Raw genomic sequence first — 19,257 nt, 5'->3', positions numbered from 1 at the left:
GGGGAAGTGAGGAATGGATACTAGGAAAGGATAGGGAGGGTATGATGGAAAGAGGGAGCTGCTGGGTTCTAAAAATGTTTGTTGATGAGAAGAGAATAAGGTTTTTATGGACTATCTTTGGAGTGGACTGAAAATTCGGGGCAAGTTTTTTTGTTTTTTTTTGGGTTTTTTTTGGGGGGGGGGGGGGGCTCCCTTAGTAATGGGGATGCTAAACTATTAGGAATATTTCTTTTGATGATGGCATTGGTAACGATTTTTTTTTTTTTTTTTTTTAAAGGTTCATCTTTTTGAATGCTGCTGGTATTAGTTCTCCAATCAAGAGGCACAACTTCCATGTTTTTCTTAGGCAGAAAGTACACACTGCAATGTTATAGGAGACATCTTAGCAATGTAGAACATAAACTGAAATGGTGGGTGGAAGAGGCAATTTGGGCTTCATCAGGCACAAGGAGAAAAGGAGTGGTCATTCTAACAAACAAGTGTCCTTTGTGTCAAGGGTAAGTTAATGGTGTAAATCTTGTATCGTCAATGCCTAACACCTAATAATTATGACCACAAATTTTATACAACTTTGCTACAAAAATTGGATCCTTTTGATAGTTATCCTATATTATATGGGGATGATTTTAATGCTGTTTATGACCCATCTCTAAATACAGTTGTGCTCATAAGTTTACATACCCCTGGCAGAATTTATAAGATGTGTAGCATTTTAAGAAAACAAGTGATCGGACACAACACATGTCTGTTATTTTTAATGCGTTTCAAATTAAACTATTATGCATCACAGAATATTACAATCATTAAACAAACCATAACAATAAGGGAAATAATAAAATGGTCTTGTTCAAAAGTTTACATACCCTTAGTTCTTACTATCGTCTATCGCCCCCTTTTGCATCAATGACTGCTTCCAGTCTTTTGTGATAGTTGTGAATGAGGCTCTATTTTCCCGTGTGGTAAAGCTGTCCATTCCTCTTAGCAAAAAGCCTCCTGATCCTGTAAATTCTTTGGCTGTCTAGAACAAACTGCATGTTTCAGTTCTCCCCAAAGTGGCTCAATGATGTAGAGGTCAGGAGACTGTGATGGCCACTCCAGAACCTTCACTTTCTTCTGCTGCAGCCACTGAAGGATTGACTTGGCCTCGTTTTGGATCATTGTACAGCTTCCTGGCTAATGAATGCAAATTCTCCTCCAATATTTTCCGATAAGGTGCTGCATTCATCCCGTTATCAATTTTGACCAAATTCCCTGCACTGCTGTAGCTCACACCCCCAAAACAGCAAAGATCTACCTCCATGTAGGGATGGTGTGCTTCTCGTCATTGCGTTTATGGGTGTGACCACTCCAAATTATTTTGTTCCAGACGTTTTGAGGCTTCTCTAGGTGCAGTTTGGTGTATTGTAAGTGGGCTGTTTTGTGGCAACTCTACTATGCAGCCCATTTTTGTTCAAGTATCTCCTTATTGTGCATGCTGAAACGCCCACACCACTGTTTCAGAGACGCCTGTATTTCAAAAGAATTTGCTTATGGGTTTTTCTTTGCAACCTGACAAATTTTCCTGGCAGATGTGTCTAAAATTTTTCTTGGTCTACCTTGGTATTAATGGAACCCATAATTTTCCAGGGACAGGGTCTGCCGGCATGCAGAATTTACTCCTACTCTGAGAAGCAGGTAAGTTCAGCAACAAGAAAAATGAGGACAGATAGGAAAAGGGAGGAAGGGTAGGTAGGGGGGATAGGAAAGTTCCCTCCTAGTCCACTCCTTAAATGAAGCGACTGGGATGGAACTGGGGTAAACCCAATTGTGTCGCCACACATTTTTATTTTAGAAAATCCCCCCTCCCCCATGCGCGCAAGTCGCAACCTGCCCACATATGCGCATGCCTATATCTCCAAAACAAAACTTTCTGAGCAGACCGGATGGACCACCTGGGTCTTTCTACCATTATTTACTATGAAAATATTTACTCTTTCGGATAATGGACTAGGGGGCACTCCATGAAGTTAGCATGTGGCACATTTAAAACTAATCTGAGAAAGTTCTTTTTCACTCAACGCACAATTAACCTCTGGAATTTGTTGCCAGGGGATGTGGTTAGTGCAGTTACTGTAGCTGGGTTTAAAAAAAGGATTGGATAAGTTCTTGGAGGAAAAGTCCATTACCTGCTATTAAATTAGCAGTGGTTATTTTCTAAGTTATTACTAGCATTAGTAGCATGGGATAGATTTAGTTTTTGGGTACTTGCCAGGTTCTTATGGCCTGGATTGGCCACTGTTGGCAACAGGATGCTGGGCTTGATGGACCCTTGGTCTGACCCAGTATGGCATGTTCTTATGAGGCTGTATGCATACAGTGAGTCCAACATTTGTAGTAGGCGAGCACACACTTGCAATCCAAAGTATGGAGTCTCCCTTCACCCTCGTTATGGTGTGGCTTTGGATAGAAGGACGGAAGGGCTGTGATCAGATTGAGGTGGAAGACTGAAACCACCTTGGAAAGGAACACCAGATGTGGCTGCAGTGTTACCTTATCATGGTAGAATTCCAGGTAAGGCAAGTAGCGTACCCGTGCTTTTAACTCACTGACGCGTCTTGCTGAGGTGAGGTAGACTAGAAATAGTACCTTCCAGGAGAGGAAACTCGGGTGACAAGTGTCCAGAGGCTCAAAGGGTGGTAGCATTAGCTGCTCTAGGACTACGTTTACCCATGGAACTGGAAGTTTCTGGATCGGCGGCCTCAGACGGAGAACCCTTTTCATAAATTTGGAGACAAGTGGGTGGCAAGAGATTGGGGCCTCGATGAGAAGGGAATGGTAAGCTGCTATGGCACTGAGACACCGTGGCCCTTTTCAATAGAGCAGATGGAGGTATTCCAGCAGTTGCTCAGGAGGGCAGGTGAATGGATCTGAACTGTGTTCAGAGCACCAGGTGGAGTAGCAGACCCACTTCCTTTGATAATTCTGTTTGGTAGAGGGTTTTCTGGAGGAAACTAGGATATCTTGAAGCTGCGAGGAGAGATTCAAGTGGTGGACTACCACCCTTTCAATCGCCATGCAGTGAGATGCAGGGATGACTGAAGGGGGTGAAGCAGGGAACCCCCTTCCTGGGTGAGCAGATTCAAACTGCTGCCCAGCGGAAATCGGTGTGTCCACAGATAGCTGAACTAGATACGCATACCACGGTTGCCTGGGCCATGCTGGAGCAACGAGGATCCGATCTGCATTGTCCGCGATGCACGATATCAGGGGTATGGGAGGAAAAGCGTAGAGAAGACCCCCCCCCCCCCCTCCATTCGATGAGGAATGCATTCTGAGCTAGGCGCCGGGTACTGGGGTACACTGAGCAGAAGGTCTGCAACTTGCAGTTTTGCTCTGTAGCAAAAACATCAACACACAGAAGACCCCAGGTTTGAAAAAGAGTCTTTCCGCCACATCCTGGCAAAGTTCCCACTCGTGGGGGTGAAACATTCTGCTCAGTCTGTCTGCTCTGGAGTTGTTTATGCCCAGCAGGTAAGTGGCCTGCAGGGTGATGGATTTACTTTGCCCATTCCAGGATCCTTACGGCCTCTCTGCACAGGTTCCAGGAACCAGACCCTCCTCCTTTGTTGATGTAGAACATGGTGACCTGGTTGTCCGTGTAGACCATAACAGTCTTCCCCGAAGCATGTTCCGAATGGTGCATAGTTCCAGGTTGATCTGTTGCGACCATCCCCAGTTGGACCACAGGCCTTGAGTCTGGAGGTGGACTAGATGGGCGCCCCACCCCTCGATGGAAGCATCTGTGGCGAGGACAGTGCGATGTACTGGGAGGCCGTAACGGCGCTCCCACTGCGAGCACCAATGGTATTAGCCACCACTCCAAATCCCGTTTCATGCTGGACGTGAGGGTGACTGAAGTGGAGAGAGAATTGAAGAACTGGCTCCACTGGGACTTCAGACCCCATCTGAGACGACGCATATGGAGGCGTGTGTGGGGAACAACATATACAGATGTGGCCATGTGGATATTGTTCAGCCGGGAAGGGTAAGGTCTATAGGCACGCTGCTAGTTGTAAGGCTTTCTATGATGAGTAGTACCGTCAGGCAGCCGCTGAATCTGAAGGGGTGGTTAATGACATGACTGCTACCTTCTGCTCCTTGAGTTGTGCTATAGTCTCCCGTGACTTGTCTCCAAAACATTTGTCCAGGAGACAAGGGAGGTCGGCCAGCTTTTCGTGCACGTTCTCACGAATTGCACTCGCCCGAAGCTATGCTAAACGACATGCCGCAATGGCATTTGCTGTAGATCTGGCTGAAGTGTCGAAGGCCTCAAATAGTGTGGACGAGGTGCCGCAGTCCTTCCTCCAAGTCATGGAACTGGTCCGGAGATCAGTGGCCGAGGAAGCTTCCTGTAGCAGTGGTTTTAGTGACTGCAGATACTCAAACAGCTGTTGTGTAATATAAAATTGATGCTGTTGAATTTTGGCATTGAACATCCGACTGAAAGGCCCGCTTCCCGAAGTCAACCAAATACTTGCCATTTTCCTGGGGGGGGGGGGGGGGGGGGCGTGTTTGAATGCAGACGTGACTTCTTTGCTTTCTGCATCGCCGTCTCTACTACAACTGAAGCATGTGGAAGCTGATATCATGGAGTAGAACGGGGATTGCTTCATATGGAATTTTAAATCCGTTTTGTGGGAGATGGGCAGACCAGCAAAGGAGGATTCCCAGGCTCTGGTCAATACTGCATCTAAGACAGCGTGGGAGCATAAAGCTATGGATTTTGAGGAGGGGACTCAAAAACTTTTAGGATACCCAGGACTTCTGCTCTTGGGTCAGGTATTTTCAGTCTCGATGTTTAAGCGTTGCCCCAACTTCTCCACAAATTTGGAGTATGAAAGATCCTCCGGTGGAGATACCGTTTCTGGCTGTCCTTCCACAGGATATCCGGTGGAGGAACCCACAGAAGTGGAAGGAGCTCGGGGGGGGGGGGGGGGGGGGGGGGGGGGGGGGGGGGGGGGGGGAAAGCCGGTGAGCATGGACAAGGAGAAGAAGGACCCTGGCTGAGGCTCTCCTGTGGAGATGGAGGGGCCTCCAGGGACGTCTCATCCTGGTGCTTTCCTTGATGCTCAACAGTTTTAAGGAACTGAGATAAGATGAGCAAAATCTGTGACATAGCCTGGGAGCTAAGGTGTCCTGGGGGGCAGGCGTAGGCTCTCTGGGAGCACCCTGGGTGGTACTGATGCGAGAAGTATGTCCGAGTCTGGTCCCCTTGGTCTGTGGGTGTCCTTAGATGGCCACTTCTCTTTTTTCTTCAGCGGCTCCTGGAGGCTTGATTTGTCCTTGTGCTGGGAAGCAGTAGACAGGCCCGAATAAACTCTAGATGAAGTAGAGGGGCTGTGAGAGGCAGCTGGAGATGCCGAAGCTACATCAGAGTTCACCACCAACAGAGGAGAAGGTTCCCTATGGCGTTTATGGACGGACGAGTGCTTCTTCGGGGCTTTGGGAGCACTGTGCATTGATGGAGTCTGCGTCTGCATCATTTTGCATCACTGCGTCGTTGACGCTTTATGCTTGTGCTTCATTGAGTGCTCATGTGGTCGACACTGACTCTGTTGCGTCGGGGCTTGACGCCGAGCGGCACTAATGGCAGCGGAGGAACAGACACATCCCCTGCATTATGCGTCACTCCAATGGGAGCTCACTTCGGTGCCGGCCTGGATGAACCAGGCCCTACAGAGGAGGCTCTTCAATATGTCGACAGTTTGGAGGTCTGGGGGGGGGGGGGGGGGGGGGGGCCCAAAGAGGTCTTGGCAGACCCCTCAGAGGATGCATACGAATCAGATGCTGCTTCTTTTAGCTTGGAGATCCTGGTGGCCCGCTGCCGCTAGGCCCGAGAGGACAAGCATCCGCAGTCCCTAGGACCAAGGCAGATGTAACACTTGGCGTGACTGTCAGTCACGGACGTTATTTTGCCGCAGTGGCAAAATTTAAAGTCAGGCAGCAGCAGCATTCTGATGAAAAAAGACAAAAAGACTTTTCAAACATCTGCCAAATTCAGAAGAATATTTGTACTGAGTGTCAGAGTTTGTTTTTTTACCTGACAATCCAATTTTTTTTTCTGTCAGTATTGCTGTGTAAACATCTGGGGAAGGAAAGCTTTTCTCCCCTCAAAGATTATGCAGAATAGGGAGGTGGAGTGAGCCAGAAGAGAGAAAAAGCCGGGACTGTTGACTATACAGAAATTTACATACATCTTAAAAGACATTTACAGACAGATCCATTTTTCCACCTCCCCCCCCCCCCCCCCCCCCCAAAATCATGGGCGGTTGGCACTCCTTCTCGGCAAAACTCTCCTTCCACTGCTTCCATTCCCCTGGAAAGTTCTCCCTTCTCTTCCTCCCTGTCCCTAACAGTCTCCCACTCCTTTCCCTGGCAAGCTCTATTCCTACATTCTTGCCCACACTGGACACAAAAATCATCATTCCTTCTCCCCCAGTGGCAGTTGTGTCTTGGCCTATTTATTTATTTAAAGGTTTTTATATACCGATAACCGTTTGCACATCGTATCGGTTTACAATTAACGTATAAAAGATATAGAAGTTACATGGAACAATTTGGTTACATGGTATAGTAAGGGAAAGGTATATAACATAGTATGCCAGCAGTTGATTCTGGACCATGGCCATGGGAGATGCTATGATCTAAAAATCTGAAATGAGGTAGCACTACCCATTCGCCTTGAACCATGCTATCTCACCTTCCAGAAAAAAGCAAAGGCATGGCTATTCAATCAGGCCTTCCCCTAGCCAGTCTGTTAGAAGCAAATTAAGTTCCTATGTCTGGTCACACTGGAAGTATGACTGCTCACGATACTTAACTAATGTAACTGCTCATGTACTTGCTAGTCTTAAAATTGACTAATCTGCTCTGAGACCAATACTGGAAAATACTGGAATATCAAATGTTTGTAAATAAAATGGCAGCAATGGCATCACAGGTTTAGAGTCTAGGCCATAACATCACTGACATCTTGTGTAGTATTTCTGATGCAGTCAGAGAAAGTTTTTTGCCCCTGCAGGCATCACCTGACTCCCAGTGACAGAGGGAGTCAGAAAATATGTGGCAAATGAAAAGGCTACAACGAGAAATTTAGGAACTTTACAGACAGGTTCATTTTCTTACATTTTTATTTTTATAACACACAGTTGACAATCTTAAATGGTAGTCATAATTAGACTACATCTTAAAAAATGATTTCTAAAACTAAATGAGGAATTTAGGAATAAATTAACTTTTCTAGGAGTTACAACTGGCTGGTTGTTGGCGATATCCAACAAGGCCATGGGATCTAGGCAGCTGGATATTCAGGAAAGTACTTCACTAGTTTTGATGGCTGATTAGATTATTACAAGGTTTGGTGTTAAAAATGGAATAGGAGAAGTTTGGGAACTTGTACATTTCATCTATTCAACATAGTACAGGACTAATGAGGAAGACAATGACAATACAGCTGGCAGCTGAAGATATCCTTAGTGTGGACTGGAATAATTGGGCAAGTCTTTATCTGCTATTAGCAATGGTTACATGGAATAGACTTAGTTTTTGGGTACTTGCCAGGTTCTTATGGCCTGGATTGGCCACTGTTGGAACAGGATGCTAGGCTTGATGGACCCTTGGTCTGACCCAGTATGGCATTTTCTTATGTTCTTATCTACTATACTGCAACTTAACTCCAACTAATGTTAAATAATTTGTCCCAAGTGTAACTCACTAACATCTATGGAGTCCCATGCCTCAATGCTTTCTATCAAGAAACCTCAAACCCAACCAAACTATATTGTTATGATCACTGTATATATCAGTTTTCAAGAACCAATAAAGTTCTCAGATCTAGTACTTCATGAAAATCAAATTTTACATGGCAAATTCTAGCTTTATTCTGCTCCCACAAAGACAAGTGAAAACAAATCATATATTAATGGATTTTGAAATGCCTTTCAATTTTGAGCCATTGAATATTACCTCACCCTTATCAAGTCGCCATTTTCAATATGGTAGATCCCAGGTCTATGGTCTATTTTCTCCTCTTTCCCCCAAATTATCACCTGTTCAGTCCACCAGCAAGTTAGCATGCCTCAGGACGGATGGATTTAACCAGTGCATTAGTGCCTTACAGGTTTGATAGAATAGCTAAAAAGATCCAGAACAAGTACATACCAGGCTGTTCATTTCAGAAGAGTCGTAGCTTCCACATGGATGAACACTTCCAATGGGCTCCATGCCTTCCTCATCCCACATGTATGTTCCATCAGAGCTATCAGATGGGGAAAGCTCTAAAGATGAACCTTCTCTGTAATTCATGTCTGGGGAGATCTGGCGATTCCCAAAGGAATCCTCTGTATTTTCATTTTTACTCTGTACTGCTTAAGCAAAGAAAGAAAACAAACATCAATCAACAAAAAAAAAAAAAAAAATTAAGAATATAATAATGGGGAAACAATGGGGGTAAATGTACAAACGTTTTGCTCAGTTTTAACACAGTAGGTTTTTCCTTCTATAAAAATACTGTGAATTAAAATATAGCAAATGTGGAGCAACTTTTCCATGGGAGCAAAATTAATGGTGCCAAGAGAATTCTGTCTCATTTCAGAAGCAGGAATGCAGCTAAATTTATGAATCTTTATGATGTCCAAAAATGTAAACTCACATTTTTTAGAATTGTATTGCTCTGCACTATTCTTGAGCAATTACTTCTAACCTCTAACCTTTGGAGACCCTTTGAAGGAAAACCCTCCACATAAAATAAACCATAGCCCTCATTGGGAAGAGAGATTTAGTGAACATAGAATTAAGTCTTGGTAAACCCTCCAAGGTCCATACTCAGCTGCTGGCTGGCTAGCAAATTTAGCCAGCTAACTTTGCACGGATATTCATTCAGCAGCACGAGCACAGGCTATCCCCTAAGCAAGATAATTTTTTCTGATCAACATAACCAAATAATTTCAGAAAGCCAAACAGCAATCCTAAAGTTAGTCAGATAATGCTGAAAATCTGTTTAACCAGCTAAAAGGTCTATCCAGTAACGAGCGGTAGGAAGAGCTGCGTTAGTGCCTGGCGCACCTGCGGTTGCCGCACGCACAGTGCAGCTCACCTACCGCTCGATCCTGTATGTAAATAGCTTGCAAATGCAAGCTGCGTCTAAGAAGCGACCGTGAAGCGTTAGGCCCGCGCAACCCATTTTTACTGTATAGAGCGCCTATTCAGTAACCTGGGTGCGCGGGCCTAACGCTTCACGGCCACGCTGGTATCTGTCATTTCAAATGTCATTTGAATTGACAGATACCAGGAAGTCGGGATTGCCAGTCCCCTCTCCCCTCCTCCCGAAGCAGGGCGCGAAAAGCAGCCTTGCTCCGGGAGGAGGGAAGAAGGGACTGGCAGTACGAAGCGGCGAAGCGACTTACTTTTTGCAGCCCCTCCGGACATCGGACGACCTCTCCTGACTCCAGCTGCTCGAAGATGGACGCCTGCACGGCCGCTGAAGACATGACGTCACGACGTTTGGCGTCACGGCATGTGATGTCACGTCTTCAGCGGCCGTGCAGGCGTCCATCTTCGCGAGCAGCTGGAGTCAGGAGAGGTCGTCCGATGTCCGGAGGGGCTGCAAAAAGTAAGTCGCTTCGCCGCTTTACACTGCCAGTCCCTTCTTCCCTCCTCCCGGAGCAAGGCTGCTTTTCACGCCCTGCTTCGGGAGGAGGGGAAAGGGGACTGGCACGGGGGAAGCCACGATGTCCGGAGGGGAGCTGCAAAAGTACGTCGCCGAGCGTAGGATTGCCCGTCCTCTCCCCTCTCTCTCTTGCAACTTTTTTTTCGCTTTTTTTTTTGCTTCGGAAGGAGGGGAGAGGACTGGGGCCGCCCCGGAGACCAGCATCCATGGACGCGACCAGGGCAGGTGAGCGGGGGCTGGGGGAAAGCTTGCCGCCTACCCTTACCCCTGCCTCTAGCGCAGGGGTAAGGGTAGGCGGGAAGTTAGCAGGTTAAACGTGCGGCAAAACTGCAGGTTAAAATAGCGATAGTCGGGGCGCGGGTTACTGGATGCTAGGGAATAGCTAATTCGCTCGTTTGCATGCAATATACATGCCGCGTGCGGAAAGGGTTACCCGGGGATTTTAGGACGCGGTAAGGGTAGGTTAAAGGGGGTTGTGAATCGCAGGAAGGGCTAACGCGGCCGGAAAGTGAGTAGAACGCGGGTTAGGAGCGGGGTAAACGCGGCCGCACTTTACTGGATAGAACTTAGCCAAATAGGGGTGTTCTGAGGCAGAATTGGCTAAGTTAGATGGATAACTTTACAGCATAATAATAAGTTATCCAGCTAACTTGGGGCCAGTCGGCACAGCCAGATTTTCAAATCCCACTATTTGCCCAGTTAAGTCCACATTTAGCCAGACAAATGGCACCAAATAATTGCCCTCTTCATTTCACTTGTGGTGTTAACTTACATGAGATCTGCATTTAGAATGAATCAAGAAGCTAGAACTGGGAACTAAACTATAGCAAATCTTTGTTACAGAAATAAAACTCAGTCCCGGATCAGAATAATGAATGTTGCTTGCCTGTAACAGGATGTACTCTAGTGACAGCAGAATACAAGTCCTTATAGACGGGCAATGTCATCCATCAGAGCTCACCCAGTGAAACTAGGGGGAGGGGGGGGGGGGGGGGGTTGATATACAAAGCAAATTATGTACCCATTATAACTAAAATACACTCGGACCTTCAGGAATGGAAGGGTTTATTGCTCTCATGGGCAGAGGAGTCCTCCTGAAAGTGAATATTCTACCTAGGCTGATTTATCTATTTCAACATGTTCAATGCTCGCTGCCCAGGTGTTTTTTCACAGCTCTGGCCGTGAAAGATAGATGCCCAATCTATTGGGATGAGGCAGTGTATGCTAAGAAGTTATTAACTGGCTTTCCATCCTCACTCGTATGTGCAGTAGTATTAAAAATTATCACAATATTTTCCTTATAATTATTACAGGTTGAAAGTCCCTCGCTTTTTTTTTTATTTTTGCATTGCAATATATATACACACACACACAAACATATAGTCAACATATCAACTCACTATATTAGTGACTCTAGCTATAACATTTCAATATATATCTTTCGCAGTTAGCCAATTTGTATGTATACTTACAAGATAAGTTTAGATCTACCCAAGCATCAGTTTTACAGCGGGAGATGTTATTTTCTGCCAGAGATTTGAATGACAGTGATGCATCACTTTTAAAAGGGTCTTTTCGTAGAGATGTTTCCACTGGCTGGACATGAAGGGTTTGATTTTGATCTCCTAAGTCTATGAAATCATCACTAAAGTCTTCACTCAACTCATTCTTATCAGAGGAAGACAAAGATGATATGGATATTTCATCTACATCATCGCTCAAAGATCTAAGTTTTGCATCAGTTTTGTCCACATCACCACACACAGTGTAATTACCAACTTGCCTGCTGGTTTCAACCAACTCTTTTTGCTTATCTATAGCTTCACGTGTGTTACTTGATAAAGACTGTGCTTTTCCCACTGTGCATGAATCTGTGGCAAAATCTGTACCGACATCCACAACAATCTCTCCAGAAAACAGGGGTTTATTGGATTTCAGTAAAGAAGGTCGGCCCATTCTGTACCCTAAAGGGGCCGCTATTCCAGATCCATTTGATAGTCCCGGCTTTTTCAAACTAGATCCTGCATATGTCCTAGTAAAACCAGATTTTATATGTGGTTCAATGCCATTGGGTATTTCTGACTGCCTTGCACTTCTTGACTGTAGATTTGACCTTTCAGATGTTCTGCTGCTAATGTGCTGATTCTGAGGAGGCCTTGTAAGATCCACTGCCCGGTTAAAGGAATATGATCTGGTTAAGGATGTAGTAGGGAGCAAAGAACTCTGAATGGAATGCGAAAAACTTTGGGATCTAACAATGCTCTCACAAGAAAGAGATTTCATACTGGCAGTGGGTTGCATCAAACTTTCTTTAGAACTGTTCCTGCTTGTACTGGAGTTCGCTCTAGGTCTTTGCAATCCAGTATTGGATAGATTTGTGTAAAATCCATTAACATGTGATTTAGCAGCATTCAGTCCAGAATAGGCAGTCCTTCTTAAAAATGAACCTTTGGTAAATTTAGCTGAATTAGATAGCCCTGATAGAGACTTTGGGTTCAGATCTTCCAAGGGTGAAACAAGCATGTTTGTTTGCTTTGTCGGCTTTGATGACAGCAGAGATGAGCTCTTCAAAGTCACTTTGGAGGCATCCTTATTACCTGCCCCTTGGGATTGGGAATTTTTTGCATCATCTACTTTATCAATGAAATAAAGAGGCGGCCCATCAGGATTCTGATCATTTTGTTGGGGTCGCTGTGATTTTCTCCAGTTCAAAGAAACAGAAGGCATGTGTGCAATGCCACTGTGCTTGTTGTAGGTTTTACTGTTCGAACTGCCCTGTAAACTAGCAGCAGGGGCATTTGGCATAGTTTTCAGGAGCCTTTCCTCAGATTTTATTCTTCCAAATTTAGGTAACTTGGAACTCAGAGAGGTCCTGGCACGAATTTTTTCTTCCATGAGCTGTCAACTGCATTGGTCCTTTCAAAAACTGTCTGAATCTGGAAAAAACAAAATAAAATAGTCACAATATATAAAATATCAAATTTTAAAACTTTCACACTAGGAAAACATAAGATTTCTATTTCACTTTATGTTATTAGCTTGTGTTACCATAAAGCAAATAGGACATGACATTTAAAAATTCATAGCAAAAAAATTATATACCCACACACACACACACATATATATATATATATATATATATATATATATATATATATATATATACATACACACATATATACACACACATATACACACACACACATGTGTGTATGTATATACATACATACACACAGACATACACACTTCAAAAGAATATAAGTAGCATTTTATGAAGGAAGAATAGGCACACTGCACCTGATCAAGTTAATATATGCCAATGAGATATCACTCAAGTTTTGTTATTTCTCCTCTTTGCCTAATTCCTTCTAGGAAAAATAAACTATACAAAAATTTCTAAACTGTATTTTTATTCAAATATACAACTCTTCCTGATACTGTTCTATATAGCAGAACTCACAGTACTGATCAATGTAACCCAAAAATTACACCCAGAAAAGTTTATGCCTTATATGCAAGTCAGATTCTACTTCAATTTCATTACATAAACACTTCAAAAGGCTTCCCAAATCTGAATTGATGATCCCACAGCCAGTTGAAATTTCAGGATATCACAATGAATATGCTTGAGAAAAATTTGTATAAAAACTGGAACTCTAATATATGCAAATTTTTCTCAAGCATATTCATATGCACAATGATTTCTATTTCACTTTATATGCACCAGCACTCTGGAATTCCATCCCTCCGAATCTCCGACAGGAGCCCTGCCTCCCAACATTTCGAAAAAGACTTAAGACCTGGTTATTCAAACAAGCTTTTCCTGACCCCTCCTAATCGCTGCCTTAGCAACTTCCACAACTCAGTCACAACTGCCCTTGTAAATAACACCACGAGATGTTAATCCAATTCAGTATTTCTCGACACCACTAGTTCGATGTTAATCTACTTCTGTATTTCCCTTCTCTCCCAGTTCGATCGCCCTTGTTATTTGTAACTGCAATTTCCTTGCACGTGTTTTTAGTTTTAATGTATTTGCACCCCTGTTTAACTGTAAACTAGCATGATGTGATTGTATCATGAATGCCGGTATATAAAAACCTTAAATAAAATAAATAAATAAATGTTTTGGAAGTCCTGAGTTAATAGAAGGAAAATCAAACACACTTCTTCCACAAACAAAAATATAAGGAAAGCAGACTACGCCAACATCTGCCAGATATTCGAGTACAAGACATCTGGCTATACATCCTGGCCCATGGTAGCATCTGCATGTATGATTTAAATCTAGCAGCAGTTTTGCAAACATAGAAAATTCAGTGTCTATTTTGTCATGCAGTACACACAGCTGAACCTCCTAAATTAAAATTTCTTTGTAAAGCTTCAAGAGTGTCAGAAGTGAAAATATTTTTTTAAAAACTGGGTGCCAGGATAAAAAGTTTCTTTAAAAATTTCTCTGTATATTATAAGAATATTAAAGACTCATGTGATCATTTCAGCACAATTGTGCATGTGCATGTTCCAATGCACGCAACAGTTAGCAAATGGTATGGGAGGGCTGGTTCCACCTAGGCAAAGAAACAAAAACGCCAAGGGGGAAGGACTAGACAAACTGCTGGACAGAAGATGAATGCATTCTGCTGCTGTTTCACACACCCATAGAGTCAACGAGGGGCCGGCAGAAACGGCTGGCAAGAAACAGACAAACAAAACATTCAAACTCCTACCAGGGCTTTACAACATCAGAATCTGTGACAATTGGGTTGGGGGGAGGGCAGCAAGCCGAAAACCAATCTGCAAACAAAACCTGCCAAATTTCAGTCACAATCAGCAGCTCACTGGTCAAGAGCATAATAGGAGGAGGAATGGGGAGGGCAGACAGGTGTAGCAAATGCATGCAGGTGAGAGGAAAAAAAGGTCAAGTAGTAGTAAGACAGTAGGAAGGATGACAAAGTGGGAACTGCAATCAGGGGAAAACAAAAAAAAAAAAAAAAAAAAAAAAAGTGTCCACACTCCTACACTCACCTCCCACAACAGTTCTCCCCATACCCCATAATGCATGCAATCCACAAACATGCCTCTCCCCCATCCAATACCATTCACCCCCCAAATACCCACTCACCCCACAGACACCATCCACTAGCTACAAAAATATATCCTGACACATCCCTCTTGAAACCCCCACCCACAAACTCACCACAGCCATTACCAGAAAGCTACTCACAACACTCACCCGACCTCTCAGATACCACCACCACCACCCACCCACACACACACAACATAACCCGTAACTTCACCCCCACAAACCCTGCTAACCTACTACTGGAACCCAGCGACTAACCCCCCCCCCCCCACCACCACCACATAAACACACACACCCTGTAACCACAATCATCTATACCACGCAAACCGCTGAACCCTATCACAATACTCGCCCCTTCCCTACATATAGCCACTTACCACTTCACACAACATCCACATATGCCCTCCACAGCCCTATAAAACCAACTGCAACACTCAGTCCCCCTGAAAGTTTACTCATCCCTAGCCATTCATTCCCAACACCACAAAATCATCTAATCACACAGCCCTCACAGTTACTCACACAACCAACTATGGGGCCGATGCAATTTTGCACGCTGAAAGCGGGCGCTGACTTTTCAACGCCCCGCTTTTTTAACACACGCATAACACATGAAAAGGGGGCACAATGCAATATGGAAATTAGAGTGTCGCGCTAGGAAGGAGACGCTAAGGTCGCTTGAGCAACCTTAGCGCCTCCTAACACGAGCTGCCGGTTATGAAGACCGACGCCAGTAAACTCTGCCTCGGTTTTCATAACCTGCCTGACTGCCAGTAATAAAACAGACGCCGAGCTTACCAGCTGTCTTCATAACTTGACGGTCTGCAGAGTTTTTTGGGGTTTTTTTTTTTAACTTTAAAAAAGAAGAAGTACAGAAAAGCAGTTTTTTCTGCACTTCTGTACTTTTCAATGGCGTTAATATCTGAGACGCACATTTATCTTTTTGCATTCGGAGTGAATGAGTAATAGGCTCATTCACATGCATTTGCATGTGATGAGGGCTCTCTCATTCACTCCGCAGACGCGCGTTAAATAGGCGCTAATCCCCTATTGTGTTAGGGGGTGGATTAGCGCCTATTTATCCTGCGACAGACTGCGTTGGCCCTTATGTAACCACACTCATCCCAACTTAACCTATTATTTTAACCTAATACACCGTTATGATCTAGTGTTTCTGACCTGGAATGACTGTATATAAAAATTCTAAATACATTAATTTGCCTTTCCCAGAAGCACCACATATGCATCCTTCACCTCCACCCTTCCAACTATACCACGTGCACACTACAAACCCACTTGCCCCCCCATTCACCACAGACTCAACCTTCACATCACCACAACCAACACATTCCACCAATGTGCCCCCACACATACACCCAATGCTTCCAAAATAACCCTCCCCACACCCAAACCCTATCCACAAACCCTCTGTGCTATCCACATGCCACTCCAACCTCAAAACAAGGAAAGCACTGCAGCACCATATGTGCATGTGCATACATAGCAATGCTCATCCAGAGCAGGACAGGCCAGCACACCACTGAAGTCGATGCAGGAAACTTTAGATAATACAAGGCCAGGGCTGGTGCCGAAGAGGTTGGGAGGTGACAGCAGCAACAGAAAGGCATCTGGAGTTTCACAGACTCCACTACAGGAAAAGAAGAGAGGAGCAATGGATTAAGAACATAAGAAATTGCCATACTGGGTCAGACCAAGGGTCCATCAAGCCCAGCATCCTGTTTCCAACAGTGGCCAATCCAGATTACAAGTACCTGGCAAGTACCCAAACATTAAATACATCCTGCACTACTAATGCCAGTAATAGCAGTGACCATTTCCTAAGTCAGCTTGATTAATTGCAGTTTATGGACGTCTCCTCTAGGAACTTATACAAACCTTTTTTAAACCCAGCTACACTAACTGCCCTAACCATATCATCTAGCAACGAATTCCAGAGCTTAATTGTGCATTGAGTGAAAAAGAATTTTCTCATATTAGTTTTAAAGGTGCTACTTGCTAACTTCAGGGAGTGCCTCTTATCTGAAAGAATTAACAGATTCACATTTACCCATTCTAGTCCTCTCATGATTTTATAGACCTCTATCATATTCCCCCTCAGCCATCTCTTCTCCAAGCTGAACAGCCCTAACCTCTTTGACCTTTCCTCATAGGGGAGCCATTCCATCCCCTTTATCATTTTGGCTGCCCTTCTCTGTACCTTCTCCAGTGCAACTATATCTTTTAGGGATATGGTGACCAGTACTGCACACAGTACTCTTAGGTGCAGTCATACAAAGGCACTATGATATTAATTTTATTTACCATTTTCTTCCTAATAATTCCTAACATTGTTTGCTTTTTTGACCACCACAGCACACTGAGCCAATAATTTCAATGTATTATGAACTATGAAACCTAGATCTTTTTCTTGGGTGGTAACTCTTAATAAGGCACCTAACTGTGTAATGATACGTGGGTTATTTTTCCATACATGCATCACCTTGCACTTGTCTACATTAAATTTGATCTGCCATATGAACGCTCAATCTTCCAGTCTTGTAAGTTCCTCCTGCAATTTATCATCAATAGTCATGTGATTTAGCTACCTTGAATAATTTTGTATCACCTCACTCATCTTATCCCTTTCCAGATCATTTATAAATATTGAAAATCACCGGTCCAAGTACAGACAGACCCCTGAGGTACTCCACTGTTTACCTTTCTCCATTGAGAAAACTGACAATTTAATCCTACTCTTTCCTGTCATTTAGTCAGTTTGCAATCCACAAAAGGAAATTGCCTCCTATCCCATGACTTTAGGTTTGTTTGTTTTTTTATAGAAGCCTCTCATGCAGCACTTTGTCAAACACCTTTTGAAAAACTAAATACACTACACATCTACCAGTTCATCTTTTTCCATGTTTATTAACTCTTTCAAAAGAGTGTAGCAGATTTGTGAGGCAAGTCTTCCCTTGGGTAAATCCATGCTGGCTATGTTCCATCAAACCATGTCTTTCACTATGTTCTGTGATTCTGTTCTTTAGAATAGTTTCCACTATTTTTCCTGGCATTAAAATCAGGCTCACCAATCTATGGTTTCCCAGATCATCCTTGGGGCCCTTTTTAAATATCAGGGTTACACTGGCCAGCCTCCAGTCTTCAGATACAATGGATGATTTTAATGGTAGCTTACAAATTTTTATTAATAGATCTGAAATTTCATTTTTTAGTTCTTTCAAAATCCTGGGGTGTATACCATCCTGTCCAAATGATTTGCTACTCTTTAGTTTGTCAATCTGGCCTTCTAAATCTTCCAGGTTCACAGTGATTTGGTTAAGTTCATCGGAATCATCACCCTTGAAAATCATCTTCGGAATTGGTATCTCCCCAACATCCTCATTAGTAAACACAGAAAAATAAATCATTTAGTCTTTCCATGATGTACTTATCTTCCTAAGCCCCATCAATAGCAGGAAGACTAGGATGGAAATGGATAGCGGGGAAGGAAGTCAGACGGTGGGCATGAGTTACAGGAGTTAAATGGGAAACAGGAGAGGAGGTGAATTACAGGAGTGAGGGAGAGGGGAAGGAACATTGAGGGAGACAAGCAGAGAATATGACAGGGAAACACACACAGGCTTCCATACCCCCTTTACCTCACCTCCATACACCCACGCCACTATTGTGCCCCTACCCTCTCACAAAATCACCCCCACACCCACCTGCTCTATAAGCATAGCCCCCCCCCCCCCCCCACGCACACACAAAGGGTAAAGGAGATGGGGAAGAAGTGTTTTTATTACTGGCAGTCAGGCAGGTAATGAAAACAGAGGCAGAGTTTACTGGCTTCGGTCTTCATAATCGGTTATTTGTAATTTCTATTTCCTTTTCTCCAAGAGTTTATTGTGAACCGGTATGATGTGTCCCACGAATATCGGTATATTAAAAGTTCTTAAATAAATAAAAATAAAATAAATAAGTGGAGAGTGTAGTGGGAGAGCAGGACAAAGTAGAGAGTAAACACAGAAACATAGAAAGGACGGCAGAAAAGAACCAAATGGTCCATCCAGTCTGCACAGCAAGCATATGGAAGTATCTGTCACACCATACAGATTATACCCACACTTATTTGTTTTCCCAAACCGTAAAAGTCAGAGTCCTTGTTAGTTGCTATCTGAATCCAATTCCCCTTTTCCCCTGCCATTGAAGCAGAGAGCAATGATAGAGTTGCAGCAACAGTATGAAGGCTTATTGGTTAAGGGTAGTAACCGCCACACTAGTAAGTTACCCCTGTGCACTCTTTTCTTCATTTCCATCCTCTAGCCCAGGGGTCAGGAACCTATGGCTCGGGAGCCAGATAAGGCTCTTTTGATGGCTGCATCTGGCTCGCAGACAAATCTTTAATAAAAAAGTAAAAATCTAACAAAATCCCCCACCCTCCTGATGCCCCCCAAGACCTGCCAAAAGT

The 19,257-nt window shown here is 43.8% G+C and overlaps 1 protein-coding gene across 8 annotated transcripts in view; it reads right to left on the bottom strand.

The window, feature by feature from the left end:
- CCSER2 (coiled-coil serine rich protein 2) overlaps nucleotides 1-19,257 on the bottom strand; it is a 547,725-nt gene that overhangs the window by 414,744 nt on the left and 113,724 nt on the right. For 7 of the 8 annotated variants that reach the window (XM_029609300.1, XM_029609304.1, XM_029609306.1 and 4 more), the window contains exons 2-3: nucleotides 11,179-12,642; nucleotides 8,200-8,405 (exon numbers count right to left, since the gene is read on the bottom strand). In XM_029609300.1, coding sequence (XP_029465160.1) covers nucleotides 8,200-8,405; nucleotides 11,179-12,601 — 1,629 coding nt within the window. In that variant the 5' untranslated portion in view covers nucleotides 12,602-12,642. The remainder of the gene's footprint in view (nucleotides 1-8,199; nucleotides 8,406-11,178; nucleotides 12,643-19,257) is intronic. The other variant, XM_029609303.1, reaches the window with a different exon arrangement.

This window comes from Rhinatrema bivittatum, chromosome 7 (genome assembly GCF_901001135.1).
Source record: "Rhinatrema bivittatum chromosome 7, aRhiBiv1.1, whole genome shotgun sequence".
Taxonomy (NCBI): Eukaryota; Metazoa; Chordata; class Amphibia; order Gymnophiona; family Rhinatrematidae; genus Rhinatrema; species Rhinatrema bivittatum.
This window is presented reverse-complemented; position numbering and strand designations above follow the sequence as displayed.